An 18,093-nucleotide genomic window follows, 5' to 3' on the forward strand; every position below is an offset into this window, starting at 1 on the left:
TATGTTGATAATTAACAAGTGCGATTTTAATTGCAATTCAAGTTTTAATTTCGTAATTTATTTACACGTTACGATTGAGTATTGTTAGTATTAGGTATTAGATGGAATAATACAGTTTACTATTCCAAAAAGTTGATAGTTTTCAAGCCTAATAATGTTTATTTATTTTTCAATCTTTACAAATGTTAAATATAGGTACAGTTTAGATTTTTTCTTATCCTAATATATATAACTTCCTTCGATACCATTGATCGAAACCCTTCCACGGGAAAAAGCATCCTCGAGCTTTTTCCAAATCCAATGGCTTTCCTGCTGACGCTTCTATCCACAAATCAGTTTTCAAGCCTATATCAACTATATTCATGAATTTTGGAGTAAAGTTCGTAGTAATTGTTTAAAATCAAAGAGAGGTATTGTTTGAATATTTATTAAAAAACTAGAATTACAAAGATATCATAGTTATCTAATTATTACATAATGAAACAGTCTTTTCAATCACACAGCTCAACAGATGTCGCGTACAGTCATCAAATGAATCAGAAACTTGTCGCTAACTTCATGGCTATCGTGAATGTCGTTTATCTTCTATTTTCAAACTATTATATGCACCTACTTCACATACAGCCATGAAGTTAGCCAAATATTCGTTTTTTTTTGTCAAATTTTTGGCGCATTCTTTCAAATTCGCGACATCACAGAACACAAACATTATGCAAAGATCTATCTTCTAATAGTTTTTTTTATATATCTAGTAACATAAACCATAGATTGTTCATATAAGAATCGTATTTCAGAATATTTACTCAAGAAACATAGGATTCTTAAGCTATGCTTTGGAATACGGATTTATATTATTCAACATTCAGATTTTATATCCAAAAATGTCTATAGAGAAATGGCTAAGCCTGAAGTTGGCAAGCTAAGGTCCGATTTCGTCAAGTTATTCTCGTCTTAAGCACTGCCATACAATAATATTATTTAGCTGAAACATTTCATTTAAATTATAACAATTATATAACCAAAATTATTAAATTATCTTAATATTTTATATAATCACATGTTCAACTTATGAACTATTAAAGTCGACGCATATTAAACAGTCGTCGGGCAATAAATGTCAGTAGGAATATGCACGCAATTCAACCCGTTATAGATACTTACCCACCTGCGCACGCACTCTGACTCCTGATTGGTCGTTACGAGTAAGGGTTATTGTTTTTCCATAAAACATCTAAGTGCGAGCGAGACAGACCGATAAATATGATTTATGATCCAAAGCCTTAGTTCATAATGCGTCGTCAATAGTAATAACTAATGTTATTTGTTTATAAAATTTGAAACATGGCACAGAAATGAAATTGGTAACAATTTATTGGGTAAAGGAAATGAACAAATTATTTAAAAATTATAAACATCAACAATTAATAAGTCTCATTGCACCGGTTCAACTACTCTTTAATAAACAAATCGTGTAATAAGACTGATTAAGGAATTACCCAATTTCAATATAGTTCTAATATCCAATATTACTTGGGATCGCGAGGTACAAAAACTATATAAAAGCTGGTCGCATGTAGTTTTCAGTTTTCAAACTTATTTTGTGCTATTGACTATACACATTTTCATAGCTTAAGGGAAGTCACGCAAGATGGCGCTATGCACTAAGCACCTTATTTAGTTATAAATTTTACATTAATATTCGTCACGTGTACGCTATATGTTAAGAATAAAACTATGAATGTCTTATGCTACTAACATATTTGACCAGTAGTGATCGTCAGTTAATAAGGCAATTTACAGCCGATATGTTTGTGGCGTTATATCGGGGGTTTAACCAAGGCGTAGATGTTGAAAGTATTTGTTCAATTTACTGGGTCAGATATGTTTTAGCACTATAGCCGAAACGGAAGACCATCACACTTACGTCACACGTTACCCTTGTAACTTTATACATACGATGTCATTTCAGTTGATAAAATTTTATACTAAAAGAACCTTTGGAAAATATTAATGTCAAATAATATCAGATACAATTAAATCAACGATAAAAAATATATTTTATAAGTAAATAATTGGAAGTCATTTCCCTCATTCAACATAATATATTCATATCTAAACAATCCTTTAAATTTTTCCCCAGGGTATAAAAGTAAAATAGAAAATACTGGTCGTACAGAAATGAATTTCTATAGTCTATACATGTCATGAGTCGAACTAGAAATCGTCTAAGCAGAAGTCGAAATGGTCCTCCAACACCTTGTACTGTTTCGTGGAGAACATACACTTTGGACAAGTGTACACCTGGAAAGAGATAGATATTAGAAGACAATAGATAAAAATAGACGACAATAGAAAAGTGCGATTATTTAAACACTTCGTCCGGTTAGATTGCAACAAGCTGCTACAACGTCGAAAAAATGTAAAGGTCTATACTAAGAAAGAGTTTGTATGTTTAAATGCGATATTATTTTTTAAAGGCCGGCAACGTACTCGCGTTCCCTCAGGTATTGAGTGTCGATAGGCGGCGGTATCACTTAACAGAGCCTCTTGCCCGTTTGCGTTTGTTATGTAAAAAACATATTTTTTTGGTTTTTTTAGTGTTAGATAGGCCATTTATCAAGTAACGTAACAATTAATAGAAGCCCATGGTCATGCAATAAATTAATAAAACTGCAATAAGGAATAACACACTAAAACAACGATGAATTAGATTTTAATATTTTGTCTTGATCACTTACAATATAAATTTAAGAGACAAAAAACCATTTATGCTTAAAAGCGAACTCTCCTATACGTATTCATATTCATTCCTAAAAACTCAATTATTATTAACAATAGTACTCTATCTCTTTCAGTCAAATTGTACTTACGCTGTGATGAAAAGAGAGGGGAAGTGTTAAAATAGTATGAATATTTACATATGGAGTATCACTTTAAATTAAAGGGTTTTGTGAGGTTGGAACATAACTCAAAAAACTCAAGGTTTAGTAGTTAAAATACATGAAACCACAACATCATAAGACCATGCCTGTTAATTTAATTCGTATAAAAATGTCCTTACCCCCAAAATACAGGTGTGGAATTTTGAAAAAGACTATGTATTTAGTTTTCAAAAATTATTTAATAAATAATAATCAAAAATTGAAATGCATTTAAATGGTAACTTTGATTTAGTATAAATACTCGTGTTATTGTTACGTAATATTTTCTATATAATTATTTTTATTAAGATTTAGTTTAAGTCAAGTCTCGACTTTGGACCTTGCCTTAAGTAGTCCTGACGATTAATCAATATCTTTCAAACTATTCATATAAAAAAAGCTTCCAATTCTGAATTTATACCATTATAGAACTAGAAATGGCCTTATGTATTACAGAGAAAAGTTTGTATGTTTGTTACAAAACTCAAAAAACTACCTCACCATTGTCGAAAAGTCATTCAAACTCAAACTCAAAATATATAGGTAAACAAGTACACTTATGAACGTCAGAAAAGAAGTGAAGTTAATTCTAAATTTACATTTACTACCAGTTCGCAAGTCAAGGGCGTAGAGCGGGCAAGAAACTTTCCGCCACTCTTTTTAATCGCCAAGTATTGAGTCATACAAATTGTTTGAACTGGAGCAAATCAATCCCAAGGATTAGGATCATTGAAATATTCGTCAATTAGATTTATTAGATTGCTACTTAATCTCTGAGTAACAAATTTCCAAAATATTAAAATAATGTCCAGCCTGACTTACTATACACATCAGTTAAACCTCAGGACCTAACTACAATATTAGTTTATTAAACTTAACAAGGTGTAATTCCGCTATTAATTGATTATATTATAATAAACATGAATCGACATGTTGCTGTAATAGTATCAGAGTTTTGAACGGCTTGTCGCACACCGGACAGTCGTAGCGTATCGCAGGGGGCGTGGTCTCGTGTACGCCGTTCTTTTCTTCTTTTACGATCTTCTTTTTTCGAGTCTTCCATTAAAATAAAATAAAACTAAATATGTTTATAACATAAAATATATTCTAAGAGCAATTAACGATATATCAGAGACAGAACTAATTTGGGTAATAATTGAAAATATCATGTACTTAATTCTTAACGCGTTTAATTTATAACGCTTGACCATTGTGTGCCTTACATTCCGAACCAAAAATTATTTCACCGAAATCGAACCTCCAGATCATATAGGTACGTCAGTAGTTACCTATTGTAATAATAAATAAATTGCAGTTTCATTATTATTTTTTATAAAATAAAATCAGACAATCTTAGTAAAAAAGAGACAAAACTAGAACCTGAAAAATTTGGATACTAAACTTACCACGCCCTCAGAAGAACCAGAAATGGCTGACACAGAGGCTGTATTGGCGGCCATAGATCCAAGGGGAGTCGAAATTTTGGCTGAGTTGGCTGAGATACGGGCTGAAGCCGTTTTGAATATACTAGGACTCATTTTGCGAACTTCTTCCAACTGAAAAACAATAAAAAAATACAAATTAAAAAGGACAAAATTCTCTTTTCTCGACTCTCTCTCTCTCCTATATCCGATGAGATGGATGTCCTACTACTAACAAATAATGTCATGAGGCCAGTAATCTTACTTCTTTTTATTAAATTTTAAAAGACAAAATAGCCTGACCTTGGAGCCTAAGACCTGATCTACAAATATAGCCCGAGTTCATTAAAGACTGAATCAGATATCAGATAAATCTTTATAACTTGTCTAGAGTATACGAAGACGAAACGTTAAATTAATGTCGAATAGTGTTTAGTTACATTTATAACTTTATATCTGAACTCCTCTTAAACGGCTGGACCGATTTGAATTGATTTTTGTATGCGTTTGGGTGGAGCCCTGGATGGTTTAGATTCACAAATCGGCTCGGCAGATGGCGCTGCAATCTGTACTTTCATACTTTGTTTTATATCCTAATTGCTTCAAATATTATGGAGGACATCGTCTGTCGGGTCCGCTAGTAATATATATTTTATATGTAAGTAGTATTAGATTAACCATTTGTAATTCCAATCGCAATATCAAATAGTTATCAAACTATTAAACCGTTATTGCTAAAAAGCAGAAAACAGATTCTTACCTGACTTGATATCTCCGCGTGCTTTTTCTGTAAAACTCTGAGGTCAGTCGCAATTTTCTCTTTCTCAGCGACCATTTCTTCACGCGATTTACGTTCCGCCTCGAAGTCACTCCTGAATTTATAAATTTTGTATATGTCCAAATGTAAGTGAACTAAATCTTTTTATTTATTATATTATTATAATTAATTCTCGATATTGCTACAGAATCCATGTAGCTGGGAAGTCCTGTAACTTCCTGATATACTCACTACATAAGGAGCATGGGTTATGTAATCTTAATCAAGTTTTTGGCAACCAATAAAATTATTATTATTACTTGACTCGGTATCACGAGTGCAAATGCCAGTTGTGGTTTAGAATTATTATTGCATACGAAAAATAGTGTATTTTTATAGCAAGAAATATTGTTGGTATTTTTAAATTTATCTATATATATAAAAATGAAACACGTTTTCCGTTGTCACGACATAACATGAAAACGCCTTGACCGATTTGTCTGATTATTTTTTTATAGTATTCCTTGAAGTACGAGGATGGTTCTTACGGAGAAAAATTTAAAAAAAAATTGAGTGAAAACGTCTAAAAACAACACTTTTCTATATTCCCATACAAAATATTCGTAATAATATTTAAAGGCAATTTGAACTTTAATACCATACCATAAAGTTCAAGTGTTAGTGGAGGGGTTCCGGGAAGGTAAATTTTTATTTTTTGACATAATGTATTTGTTGTATTATCAACGTACTAGCTAGACCGGTGTCCCGAATAGCAGAATAAGTATTAAAAAAAATAAAGAATCGACTGTTAGGCGGTACGATGTTCGCCAGGCCAGCTAGTATTTAATAAATAAATAAATAGCAAAAAATCATAAGACATATTCTATACATACTTGTACAATTCAACTTGAGCCCTCAAAAGTTCACAGTCTTCTTTATGAGCGGCGAGCATCACAATTTCGTTTTCCAGGCTTTGAACTTCTTCCCCTCGTGCTACCAGTGCCGCTGTTAATTGCTCCACGCCAGGGGTCTGTATGGCACAAGAGAAAGGACTAAAATTTCTTAAGACACAAAATTGACAATAAACTGATATTATATAAAATACTAGTAGACTCGGCCAAGCGTTGCTGTGGCTAAGATTTTTGTTATATTACATAGTAATAAAATATAGTAATATCAAATAATAAACAAATAATTTGCAACAAAATAATATTGCGTGTAGAAATAGAGATGTAAGGTATCCTATCTTTTAAGTTGGATCAAACTACACACGGTGTGCAAATTCGATTGATATCGGTTCGGTAGTTTAGGAGTCCATAGCGGACAAACAACGTGACACGTAATTTATATATATTAAGATTAATCATTATTATTTTAAAGGGTGCGTAAGTAACTTTCAAAGCTGAGATTTTGTTGAACCAATGGATTTGGTTGGTAGTGGTGAATATTCGACCATGGTTAACACTAGTTAGTGCAGCAAAGAAAATTAAGTCACTTGAACGTGAATCGCTTCATCTGAAAGACAAATTATCACTGAATCATACAAAGAAATTTGTCCCCATACTCCATAAACAGCTACAGGAATGTATGATCAGAAAAAAGATTTCTTTTTCTCAGAGCAGGTTACAAAAATTTTGTTTTAAATGTCCTACTCGAATGTAAAATCCGGCTCGAAGGACTAAAAATGTAAGACTACAACATGTCAAATGCACATGTTTCACTCACCTCTTCTCGTTTCGTCAATGTTTTCTTCAACAGCTCGTTGTAATCCTTGAATATTCCTTCGAATATTGTAAAAGTACCTTTCAATTGAGCGCTGAAAATATAAATATTGCTTTAAAATTAAACTAAACACAACTTACGTAACACACAACGTATAGTGGTTTTGACGTGATAACGTCTTTAAAATCGTTTTAGTCGGGTGACATGTTCAGAAACTTGTGTCACACCAAAACCTCACGAGCGCGATCGCAGGTATAACGAGAGAGAGACGGACCGATTATATAATTTGATGTTACCCTGGGCAACCTTTGAAATATAATAGCATGACGTCATCAAGCGTTTTTGCGGTGAAATGTTTATTTTATCGACCTTTTCATGTCAAAATAATAAACAAAATACTATATAAATATTAAGTACAAAAAGGGTGCGTGTACTTATGTACGCGCGTAAGAAGTACTTCTTTGACATTATTAAAAATAGGTTTTGATTGCAGCAAATAATTAATTACTATTAAATAATCAAAGACTGGAAAAGGAGTCATTATACCTAGTCAATAAAGTTCAGTTTACATTTGAAAAATTAAAAAAATAAATATTTATTATTATTCTCTTACATTAAGTGTAACATAAATTCTATTATTATTCGAATGTTGTTTTTAAATTATGTCCAATGCTGTAGTATCTTCCGTGGGCAACTTCATTCTGTTAATTTTGTGTCACGGTGCGCACGCATCGTAAAATTTCACTCTCATCAATTTTTCATAACGCGCCTATAGAAGTATAACTTCAAAAATAATTTTTAAGAAAAAGAAAGGACATTTACACATGTAATTAAACTGTATCAAAATAATACTTACATATTTTGAAGAACAGTATGGTGTTGCTTCGAAATCGCTTGTTTCACGTCAGCCAAGCCCGCACGAACTTTTTCAATCGACGCACGTTCCAATGTAACATCCTGTATACTCGATATTACTCCCATTGTTCTAACCAGATCGTCTGACAGGCTAAAAAATATTAACGAAATTACAAAACTGGGAACTGTAGATTTTTATTTTTATTTTGTCACATTTAAAAGGACAAAAGGGTAGTAAGTATTCATAAAAATTAAATGACTCTCATTGCACTCTTTTCACTAAGCACTCTTTCTCTTTTCATTACATCATAAACACAATTCGCCAGAAAGAGACGAAACAATACTTTTGTTAAAGGTGCTAAATGAAAAAAAGATAAATCGTTAATTTGAATGAATTTAAAGCACAAAGATGATATATTGTATTGTATTATTATTATTTAACGTTGTTATTAATTTAGTTAATAATAATAATCCCTAGAGCAGTGTTGGCCTAGTGGCTTAAGCTTACGACTCTTATCCCTGAGGTCGTAGGTTCTATCCGCGGCTGTGCACCAATGGACTTTCTGTCTACATGCGCATTATTATTAGTACGAAAGATGAAGGTAATCATCGTGAGGAAACCGACTTGCCTTAGACCCAAAAAGTCGACAGCGTGTCAGGCACAGGAGGCCAATCACCTACTTGCCTATTAGATTGACAAATGATCATGATACAGATACAAAAATCTGAGGCCCAGACTAAAAAACATCTGTCAATAAATGGCTAGGCCCCTTCAATAATTTTTATTGTATAGACAAGATCAGTCTCTGTCTGTCGATTTCTGGTCTAAGACATGCCGCTTTCCTCGCGATATTTTTCTTTACAGTAGAAGCAAGTGCATGCACACATAGACGGGATGTATTAATATATTGCATTTAAATTAAACTCACCCATTTGTCAAGTTATTGAGATATTCAGCTATGTGTTTAAGTGTGCGATCGTATAGTTTAACATTGGCGAGATAACCTCCATAATTCGGGGACCCTTCACCTTCACAATTCATTGTCATATGTACTGGTTGGAACACCTGACAATTATAAAAAAAAACTCTAAAAGAAATCTGAAGTATTTCCGAACCAATTCGACTTAGGGACCTTCAAAAAGAGCGTACCAACTCGTGAATGTCGAATTACGACTTGTAATTTCCATCCTCGGTTTAGAACGTATTGCTACATCCTTAACCTACACAGTCTCAAACTCAAACTCAAAATATCTTTATTCATGTAGGTAAACAAGTGCACTTATGAATTGTCAGAAAGAAGTTAAATTAATTGTAAATTTACATTCACTACCAGTTCGCAAGTCAAGGGCGTAGAGCGGGTAAGAAGAACTGGCAAGAAACTTTCCGCCACTCTTTTTAATCGCCAAGTATTGTCATACAAATTGTTAAAACTGGAGCAAATCAATCCCAAGGATTAGGATCATTTAAGTGTTTCTCAAATTTATAAAAAGCTTTATTGATTAATTTTCGTTCAACGAGGGCTTTGAATTTATTTAGTCTATTTTCTTAGATATAATACTCACTGCTTGCCTTAGAAATACGACCATGCCCTCAATGCACCGCAAAACCCTCCCAAAGGCCGATAACAAATTTAAATTTAATTAAAAATTTCACTCGAACCGGGAATCGAACCCGGTACCCCTCACCTAGCAGACACTGAATAAGTCCGCTAGGCTATGAGGCCCTTCTTGCACACGGGCCTAAGCCAAGTGAATAGTTGTTTTTTTAATGGTTTGTATTATTTACATAATCATAAAGATACGGACTACGTCAGAAAATAAATTTTCATTAAATTAACTGAAATCGACCTACAAACGTAAATTTCCTTAGGTGCCCGTTTTTTTTCAAAACAGTTTGTATACGAATCTTCTGTGCGTGTAATTAAACTGTTCCTAAATGGCTGGACCAATTGTGATGAAATTTTAGTGTGTTTACAATTTAAGGATTTTTTTGTATTTGACGTGACGTCCGCTAGTTTATATATAATATCATACCATAGTCTGGCAAGATTTTATTCTGGTATTTAACTCCATTATTTGCTCTTTGTATGTCTTCACCATATCGGAGACCCCACCTTTGTATTTTGCAAACTCCAACTAAAAAACACAGACTATATAAAAAAATGAATCTACGTTATTTAAAAATTGAACTTAAATGATACACACAGAAATGTGTATGTATTTTGTTCTGCTCTATAATACTAATTAATTTTAAGACCTATTGGTATAGGACAAACATATTTTTAAGAAATTTATAATTAAGTTTGTTATGGAAGAGCTGGGAATCCTGGCACAGGTATTTTATTTACTTAAAAGGGTTCCCACATCTTATACATTGTAATGCATATCTTTATATATATAATTCTTCTGTGAGTGTGTATGTCACTGAACTTCTCTCAAACGACTGGACCGATTTTGATGAAATTTTTTGTGTGTGTTCAAGGGGATCTGGGAATGGTTTAGATTCACAAATCAGCCCGGCAGATGGCACTGCAGTCGGTACTTTCATACTTTGCTTTACTAATCGCTTGAAATATCATCCAGGACAACGTCTGTCGGGTCCCCTAGTGTACTTATAATGAATAAACACATTTTTTTATAATGTGTATTGTGTTACAAATATTTTCCTTAAATAAAATAAAATTAGAGGCGCTACAATCTTTTTAGGTCTGGGCCTCAAATTTCTGTATCTGTTTCATGATCATTTGTCAATTTAACCTGCAAGTAGGCGATTAGCCTTCTATCCCTGACACGCCATCGGCTGTTTGTATCTAAGGCAAGCCGGTTACCACACGATGATTTCTTTCACCGTCAGAACGAATGTTAAATGCGCACATAAAGTCCATTAGTGCACAGCCGGGGATCGAACCTACCACCTCAGGGATGAGAGTCGCACGTTGAAACCACTAGGCCATCACTTCTCTAAATATTTTCTTTAGTCACGTAAAATCAGTGGATCATTTACACAACTGTGGGTACAAGAAAAGGTTAATGACCCTAATCATTTCCTTCAAAAAAAGCATTGGTGTACAGCCAGGGTTAAACATGGGACCTTAGTATGTATGAAACAATATTACCTTAATATTTTCCAAATCTAATATTGTAATCTGTGCCTTTTTCAGATCGTTGAGTAGTGACGTCACTTTCCCTTCTAGAATCTGTATTACTTCATCTCTCTTCTGTATTTCGTTGTTGTGAACATTCTGTAATCAAGGATCTATTAAGAACTTGTACATTGTACAATGCCGTTGACCTGCATACAAATCGATTGCTATGTTGTATTTTCATTATAATTATGTCTATCATTCATATTGTGTATATGTTATCTTTTATTAATTAATTTACAGTTTGCGTAAGAAGTAAATAATAATCATAATAAACTTAAAAGAAGAGAAGAACATGGTGCATCTTTTATATTTATACTAGCAAACCGGCCAAGCGTTGCTGTGGCTAAGGTTTTTATTATACTACATAGTAGTAAACTATTCAAGGGAAACGGTAGAAGAATTTATGTGAAAGGTAAATAGCTTATGTGAAACGTTGGAACTTTTAACACAGGCGCCATCTGTTAGAATCGTATCAAATAATAAACAAATATTTTGCAATAAAATAACATTGCGGGTATAAATTGATATGATATCCTATCTTTGAAGTTGGATCAAACTACACACGGTGTGCAAATTTGATTGATATCGATTCGGTAGTTTAGGAGTCCATAGCTGACAAACAACGTGACACGTAATTTATATATATTAAGTTTTTGTGTTTTTCCGATAACTTATAACCACAAATGATTTGAAATATTAAAATAACCTTGTAAACAACTCCAGTTTAAACATTGAGTTATTTAGTTAATTAAAATCAAAATGCATTTATTACAATACATTTACAAATCCTTTGTTGTATTGTTTAAATTTACTTAAATTAGTTTTTATTTAATCATAAGCAACTTTTCTCTATGGTCAAAGGAAATAAGGTTTTTAAAGAACATATCTATACACTTATCAAAAGTGTTTCTTTAAATATTTGCAAAACTATTTTAAGCTTACCATAGCCATAAATTTCATCTTTTTTTGCAACTCTTCAATTGTGCCATGCAACTGTTTTAACTCTTCAGTGTGGTTATTTTCTTTACTTGATAATAACAACTAAAAAAAAAAAGTTACAAATATGTAAATGATTCAATGCTTTAGACTCTCGAGTTCTATTTATTTTTTTTTTATTTTTTTTTTTTACATTTACCTCTGTAGTATTCAATTTGTCTTTTAAATCGTCCCTTTCCTTGGAAGTGGCATTGACTATATGCTCTAGGGATTCCCTTTGCCATGTAAGTTTTTCATTGTCAACTATCACCTGAAAATACAATTGTTTGAAAACAAATGATGTGTCTAAGTTCTTTTTACAGTCTGGTACAGAAGCCAGTTCTCTTACTAAAAAAGGCTAAACTTAAAAACTTAAACCTGCGGGCAAGACTTAATTTTTTATGCCCAATAAAACCTTTTTTACTAAGTGGTGAGTAGCAAAAATATATTCACCTGTCTTCTTTGCTTCTCAACCAATTCCAACTGGGCTGTTAGTTTATTAATTGTATCATCATCTGGCGATGTCACAAATTCTACTCCTGATGATGGACCCGACTTAGCACCATTAGTCAGTGACATCTCTTTGGTTTTAGTAATAAGCACAATCTCTTCTTTAAGTTTTCGGTTCTGTAATCTTAACTGTTAAAGAAATAGGTATATTAATATATGATGCTTAATACAATTATTCCGTATTTAGCATAAAATTGTTTTCCCCTTTGTTCAATGTTTTTTATTGTAATATCAGATAAGCATATTCAAGGACATGTTTTGATGAGAAATGCAGGTCAACAAATATGACAACAGACAGGAAAACATCTAAAATCCTATCAGAATGAGATCATAATGTCATAAAATATTTGATAGATATAATACCTAGTTAATATTATAAATGAGTTATAAACAATATATAAATAAAATACCTTTTCAACAAGTGCCCTAGTTTCATCAAATTTCTCTTTATGTAATTTATGTGTTTGGAGCATATCATCCTGGCATGACGCAATCAATGAAAACTGCTCCTTCAAAGAATCATTATTTTGCTTCAGTGTCTCCTTTAATACAACATTCTCATCTAAGAGTTCTCCAAACCGTTTCTGTAGTTCTTCTGTACTTCGGTCATCAGTAATTAGAGTACTAGCCACCATCATACTTGCTGGGGATGGCTACAGAATAGAATGTAGTGTTTTTAATAATAAAAAAGTATTACTCATGTGTAACAAAAATATATAACGCTCATAGTTAATTTCTATGTGTTTGTGTCCAATGCTTTATCAATTGATGAAAGGTAAAGTCCCTAGTGTATTTTCCTCAATAATATTGTGTTGTAAACACTGAACCATTAAGTGTTCACTATAAATGAGTCATTAAGTTGGTTTATAAAGAGGCATAAAATGTCTATATTAATAATAAAGGTAGTAAATAATAAATAATATAGTAAATTTTTAACTACCTTCTATTTTTGAAACCTTTTAACTTCAAATGAAACAAATATTCACTTACACTATCACCAAGGCTGAATTGTGCCTTAAAGGCCTTGTTTGCTTGTTCAGGCAGATCCTTAATGACATCGTCCAGGATTGGAGTCTCGACACTTCCACTTGGTACTTCCAAAACAGCACCATTGCTTTTTCCATCTAAGCTTCCCGGGGAAGAGCCCAAAATGATTATAAACGAATCATCATCATTGTCAGCTTGCGACATGATTAATTTTTTATGCTGTGGTTTACTTGATAGATATTTCAGTAAATGCAGAAACCTGCTGCTAGTAACTAACTACCCGATTTCTAACGTACACAAGGCTACTAAAACGTTTAATGTTAACGTAATAATCGTAATCATTAATTTTTTTATGAAAATAAAATTGTTTCGGAAAATGCCAGAACCACTTAAACCTATGGAATCAAAAAAGTAACCAGTTAAACCATAAAAATACCAAAAATATAATAAATAATTTCTAAACTACTATGAAAAATCACTACTTTGCTAGTAAACACTTTAATTATAAGTATTTTCAAACATTCACAAGATTATTTTTCTATAATATTTAGAATTTTTTATTTTATAACACAGATAAGAATTAAGTGTGATAACAAATATTATTCGAACATATTGTATTTCACAGATAAAGTGCATAATAGATTTGTCATTTGATCCTAAAATTATAAGAAAAAATGTATCCAAGGGGTCTAGCCAAGAGGGCTTAACAGTAGTGTATGTAGAAAGTCGAAAACTAAATTTGTATGAAAATGACAGCTCGTGTCGACAGTCGGTAGCCTAGGCCTTATAGGCGTGAGTCGGGATACAATAAGCGACGCCATGACAGTGCTACGAAAAGACACACATTAACGCTAACGCTATTCGGTAGCCAACGGCCAATTAATGTTTCGGCAGTGTAGAAAAAACGGTGTTTTTCCGCCATGTTTTAGCGTGATCTCAAAAGCTGCTGTTTGCAATAATTCAGTACAACTATTGCCATCTTTAATGGCTACCGTTTTAAAAACATGGTCATATTTTGGACGTTTTAACGAAATGATTTTAATTTGTTATCTGTCTTTTTTTAACGTTCTCGTGTAATTATAATAATTTAAACTAGAGTTAATATTTTTAAGTTAAGAGTTTTAGTTTTTCTATGAATCAATGCGAGGATAACATAATATACACAGATAAATATGAAAATATCAAGAAAATCAGCAAATTAGTAGAGGTAAATTCTGTTTATATTGGATATCTTTAATTGATATTTATATTGCATGTAAGTTCATGAAATTGTTCTTTAATTTGTAGATATACATATACCATTTAATATTGCTTATATTATGTAATCACAAAGTAAAATGATTGAACATTTTATTTGTATATTTCAGATGAGAAAGCAGTCACTAATGAACCTAATTAGAAGTTGTAAATATATTTTATTGTAATTATAATAGAAGCTAATAATATAATATTGATTTAAATTAATCAATTAAAGTGGATTCATGAACTTTGGATATATAAAATCTAGTGAGCAATACTAAGTAATGGTAAGCAGATATTTTCTTTAATTATTTACTAAGTTAATATACTAGAGAAGTTATTATTATGATATTGTTAATGAATGAGAAGTTTGAATTCAAGTCCCTTGGGAGTTAAGCATGTGCTACACGGTATGAAACGGCGGTTTGAAACGAAATAAAAGCGAGTTGCGCTTTTCGGCTACACGGTTTAAAACCAACAGTGTCCAAAATAACGTTGCGCTGATAAGACGTCTCCGTAGGGATGTGACATTCTGCATAAAAAAATAGATTTTTTATTAATCGATTATTTTTTTAGCATGAAAAATCGATTAATAAATAATCGATTTCTTCAGTAGCACATTGCAGTATTTTTGTTGTATTTTTAATTGTATGTAGTCTTGTGCTGCTGAATAAATTTATTTTACTTTTTAGTTATAGTTTTATCATCCTTTCGATGTTTTACAAAAAAACAATACATCTTCAAAGAATCGGATTCAATGTATCGCATTGTAAACATCGTTGTATATCGAATATCCCTAATAGTTCAAGGTCCGGGTTATAAAATACCAGACATAATGTCGGTAGGTGGCAGATAAAAAATCGACTATGATTGATTTTCAATTATAAAAATAATCGATTATTTTAAATATAAAAATCGCGTAAAAAAATCTATTTTAATCGATTTTTTTTTCACATCCATATCCAGGGCCTGATTAACCCTTAGGCTAATTAGGCTGCAGCCTAGGGCGCGACGATCTAAGGGGGCGCGGGCACGCCGAAATCGTGTATTCGCTAGCATCATCACCTGCATATTTCAACAAGACCGAGACAAAACACTAAATAAACTATGAACTGGTTCTACAAGCAGATGGCAAATTAGAGTTTCCAAATTAGATGAAGAATCGGCGGTACTAAAATATCTGTCAAAAACTCGAAAAATTCAAAGTAAAGAGACCAAAATAGAAGAAAAAGCAGTTTTAGAAAAAATTAAAACTCTAGAAATTGCAATAATGTTGTGCCTTTGGAACTCTGTTAAAGTTCGCTCGTAAAGTTTCAAATCGTTAGAACACTGCTACAAGCAAGTTCTGTTTATTTATGTGACGTTGTTACACTTTATGTGATAATACATGCTTATCTTGATACGTTGCGTGACGAAAAAGAGTTAAGAGACATGCAAAAAAGATGTAAGAAGAAGAAAGAAATCAAAATTTATTTCTTCAAAGTAAAGTAAATACTAAGTTAGAACGGGGCACATTGAGTTAGATGGGAGGCAATCTTTCATCGTTGATAATTATTATGCAGGAATTGATTGTCTTAAAGTGCACTTAAAACCGGCAAATTATTTATAATACAGTGAACACGACGTTTGGTTTCTTATGGAAACTTCATGAAATAGACGACAGTGAATTTATTAGAAGCAAAGCAAAGGACTTAAAAGAACTATATGCCTCTGATTTAGGACACAGGCCGAGCATTCTATTTCTGCCAGAACCTCAAAGGGTTAGTTGCAGTTAGTAAAAAGTTTTAATAGGTCATGCATGTTCCCGAATGTGGAGATAATATTATTAAGATTTTTTTGACAATGAGTGTTACCAACAGCAGCGAAGGTCTTTTTCAGCTCTTTAAAGAGTAAAAAAGTACTTGCGCTACACACTCCGCCAGCAAAAACTTGCAGCGCTCTCGTGCATAGAAAACGTGCATAGTGCATTTTCTACAAACTTTGAAATTTGAAAATATTGTGGAAAAAATTGCAAATGCTAAAGCAAAAATTAATAATTAGGTACTTAATTACTGTAATTTTCATATAAATCATTAATCAGTAAAAAATGCTTCAGCTCACGTCTTTTTCAAAGATAACAACAGAAGTGTGAAGTCGAAGTAACATTACACACTATATGACCACATCCATGGTTAATAGCCGCAACAACTACGTTGTCCATAGAAACTAAGCCAATAGAAGTAATGCGGCCAAATACGACATGGATTTAGTTTTCTAGCTGGTAGCCTGTAGTCACTTCTCATGATTTTGGTCTTATATTGCGTGAGGTGCTTTGTCTTTGTGTACGGTCAGCTAAAAAATGGTTTCAAGGTGTGCAAATTAATGGACAGCGTTTGTTTCGCTTGCAGATCGATCTAAAAACTTTTATAGATAGTATGAACCATGTTAAAATTTTCACACTAGTAAACAAAGTCAAAACTACTTTTTAGACCGACTGTCACCTGGCAGGGGCGCATCCTGACAAATAGCCTAGAGCGGTCTGAACTCTTGATCAGTCTCTGTCCATATCCCAAAGATATGGCAATTCTCTGTATAATTCGAGCAATTCGGTAATAACTTCACGTTCGTGCGTCTACGCTCGCCGCCGCAGCACGACTGCCGAACGCGTGGTTTTAAACAAGCGGCTAGACGGTTTCAAACCAACGGTTTTGGTCGCGGTTTGCAACGCAAAACGTGCTGCCAAGGGCATACCAAGGTTAAACGAAATTTGGCATAAAACAACTATCCACACGGTTTGAAACCAAAGTTTCAAACCGCCGTTTCATACCGTGTAGCGCATACTTTACTGACATTGTTTGGTTATTAAAAACTTTAATTGACAATAAGCAGCAGTGACAAATTAAGTATATTTTTAAGTTTAAAATTAAGTAAAGAGTTTTAATACTAAAGTTACCTATTGAACAAACCTTGGACCGATCTTACAGTTTAGTTTGTCAGTTTTCTATTGGATAAAAGTACTAACTAAAATATTTTCTTTTCAGAAAAAGAGAAGCTATGGAGTATGAAATAATGGTTGGTTACGTAACATTACCTCAAGAACAGGAAACAGTAACTGAAACTATGTTCTTCCACATTTAATCTTAATAAGTTCAGCAGTTTGAATGTTAATGAGATATTATTATAAACAAACTGCATTTGTAGATTTTGGAAAGAATTATATCTTTACAATAACTATTATTATTTACAATTGTTGTGTTAAGGAAACAATCACTATTATTTTAATCGCCCAAGATGTATTCATAGTAATTGTAGGTATCATAGTAATTTTATGAAATCATCACAACATCTAACGTTAGGTTTTATGAATTGAACAATTTTTATTTAGGTAGTAATGCATTGAATTTGGTGCACCTGTGTGTGTTCAGTAGTAATGTCTGTATTGTTTAATAAGTTGTTTATTTTTCTATGTAGACTGCATTATGTTAAGGAAGATATTTGGTGCCTTATTTTAATAAAAAATAACCATAACTGAAACATTTTTATTTTGCTACCTGTTTGTTTAATATTCCTAACTATTAGTA

At 32.4% G+C, this 18,093-nt stretch overlaps 1 protein-coding gene and 1 long non-coding RNA gene across 4 annotated transcripts; one reads left to right on the plus strand and one right to left on the minus strand.

The window, feature by feature from the left end:
* Positions 1 to 411: 411 nt before the first annotated feature.
* On the minus strand, positions 412 to 13,862 carry LOC125048475 (optineurin). 3 transcript variants are annotated; one of them, XM_047647165.1, is made up of 15 exons: positions 13,777 to 13,793; positions 13,298 to 13,689; positions 12,718 to 12,960; positions 12,251 to 12,436; positions 11,958 to 12,068; positions 11,765 to 11,863; positions 10,793 to 10,918; positions 9,711 to 9,812; positions 8,606 to 8,742; positions 7,678 to 7,827; positions 6,825 to 6,915; positions 5,993 to 6,129; positions 5,103 to 5,214; positions 4,328 to 4,477; positions 3,574 to 3,977 (listed from the first exon to the last, which is right to left on the minus strand). In XM_047647165.1, exons 2-15 carry the CDS (start codon positions 13,496 to 13,498, stop codon positions 3,831 to 3,833), a joined length of 1,992 nt encoding a protein of 663 aa, XP_047503121.1. In that variant the 5' UTR covers positions 13,499 to 13,689; positions 13,777 to 13,793; the 3' UTR covers positions 3,574 to 3,830. The 3 variants fall into 3 exon arrangements, with proteins under 3 accessions (XP_047503129.1, XP_047503121.1, XP_047503110.1); XM_047647173.1 differs by lacking the exon at positions 3,574 to 3,977 and adding an exon at positions 412 to 2,301 and having other exon boundaries at positions 13,298 to 13,860; XM_047647154.1 differs by having other exon boundaries at positions 13,298 to 13,862.
* Positions 13,863 to 13,976: 114 nt separating this feature from the next.
* On the plus strand, positions 13,977 to 18,040 carry LOC125048648. Its single transcript, XR_007116854.1, has 3 exons — positions 13,977 to 14,501; positions 14,662 to 14,820; positions 17,554 to 18,040. It is a non-coding gene; the product is annotated as an uncharacterized LOC125048648 (long non-coding RNA).
* The last annotated feature ends 53 nt before the right edge of the window (positions 18,041 to 18,093 follow it).

This window comes from Pieris napi, chromosome 1, assembly GCF_905475465.1.
Source record: "Pieris napi chromosome 1, ilPieNapi1.2, whole genome shotgun sequence".
Lineage (NCBI taxonomy): Eukaryota > Metazoa > Arthropoda > Insecta > Lepidoptera > Pieridae > Pieris > Pieris napi.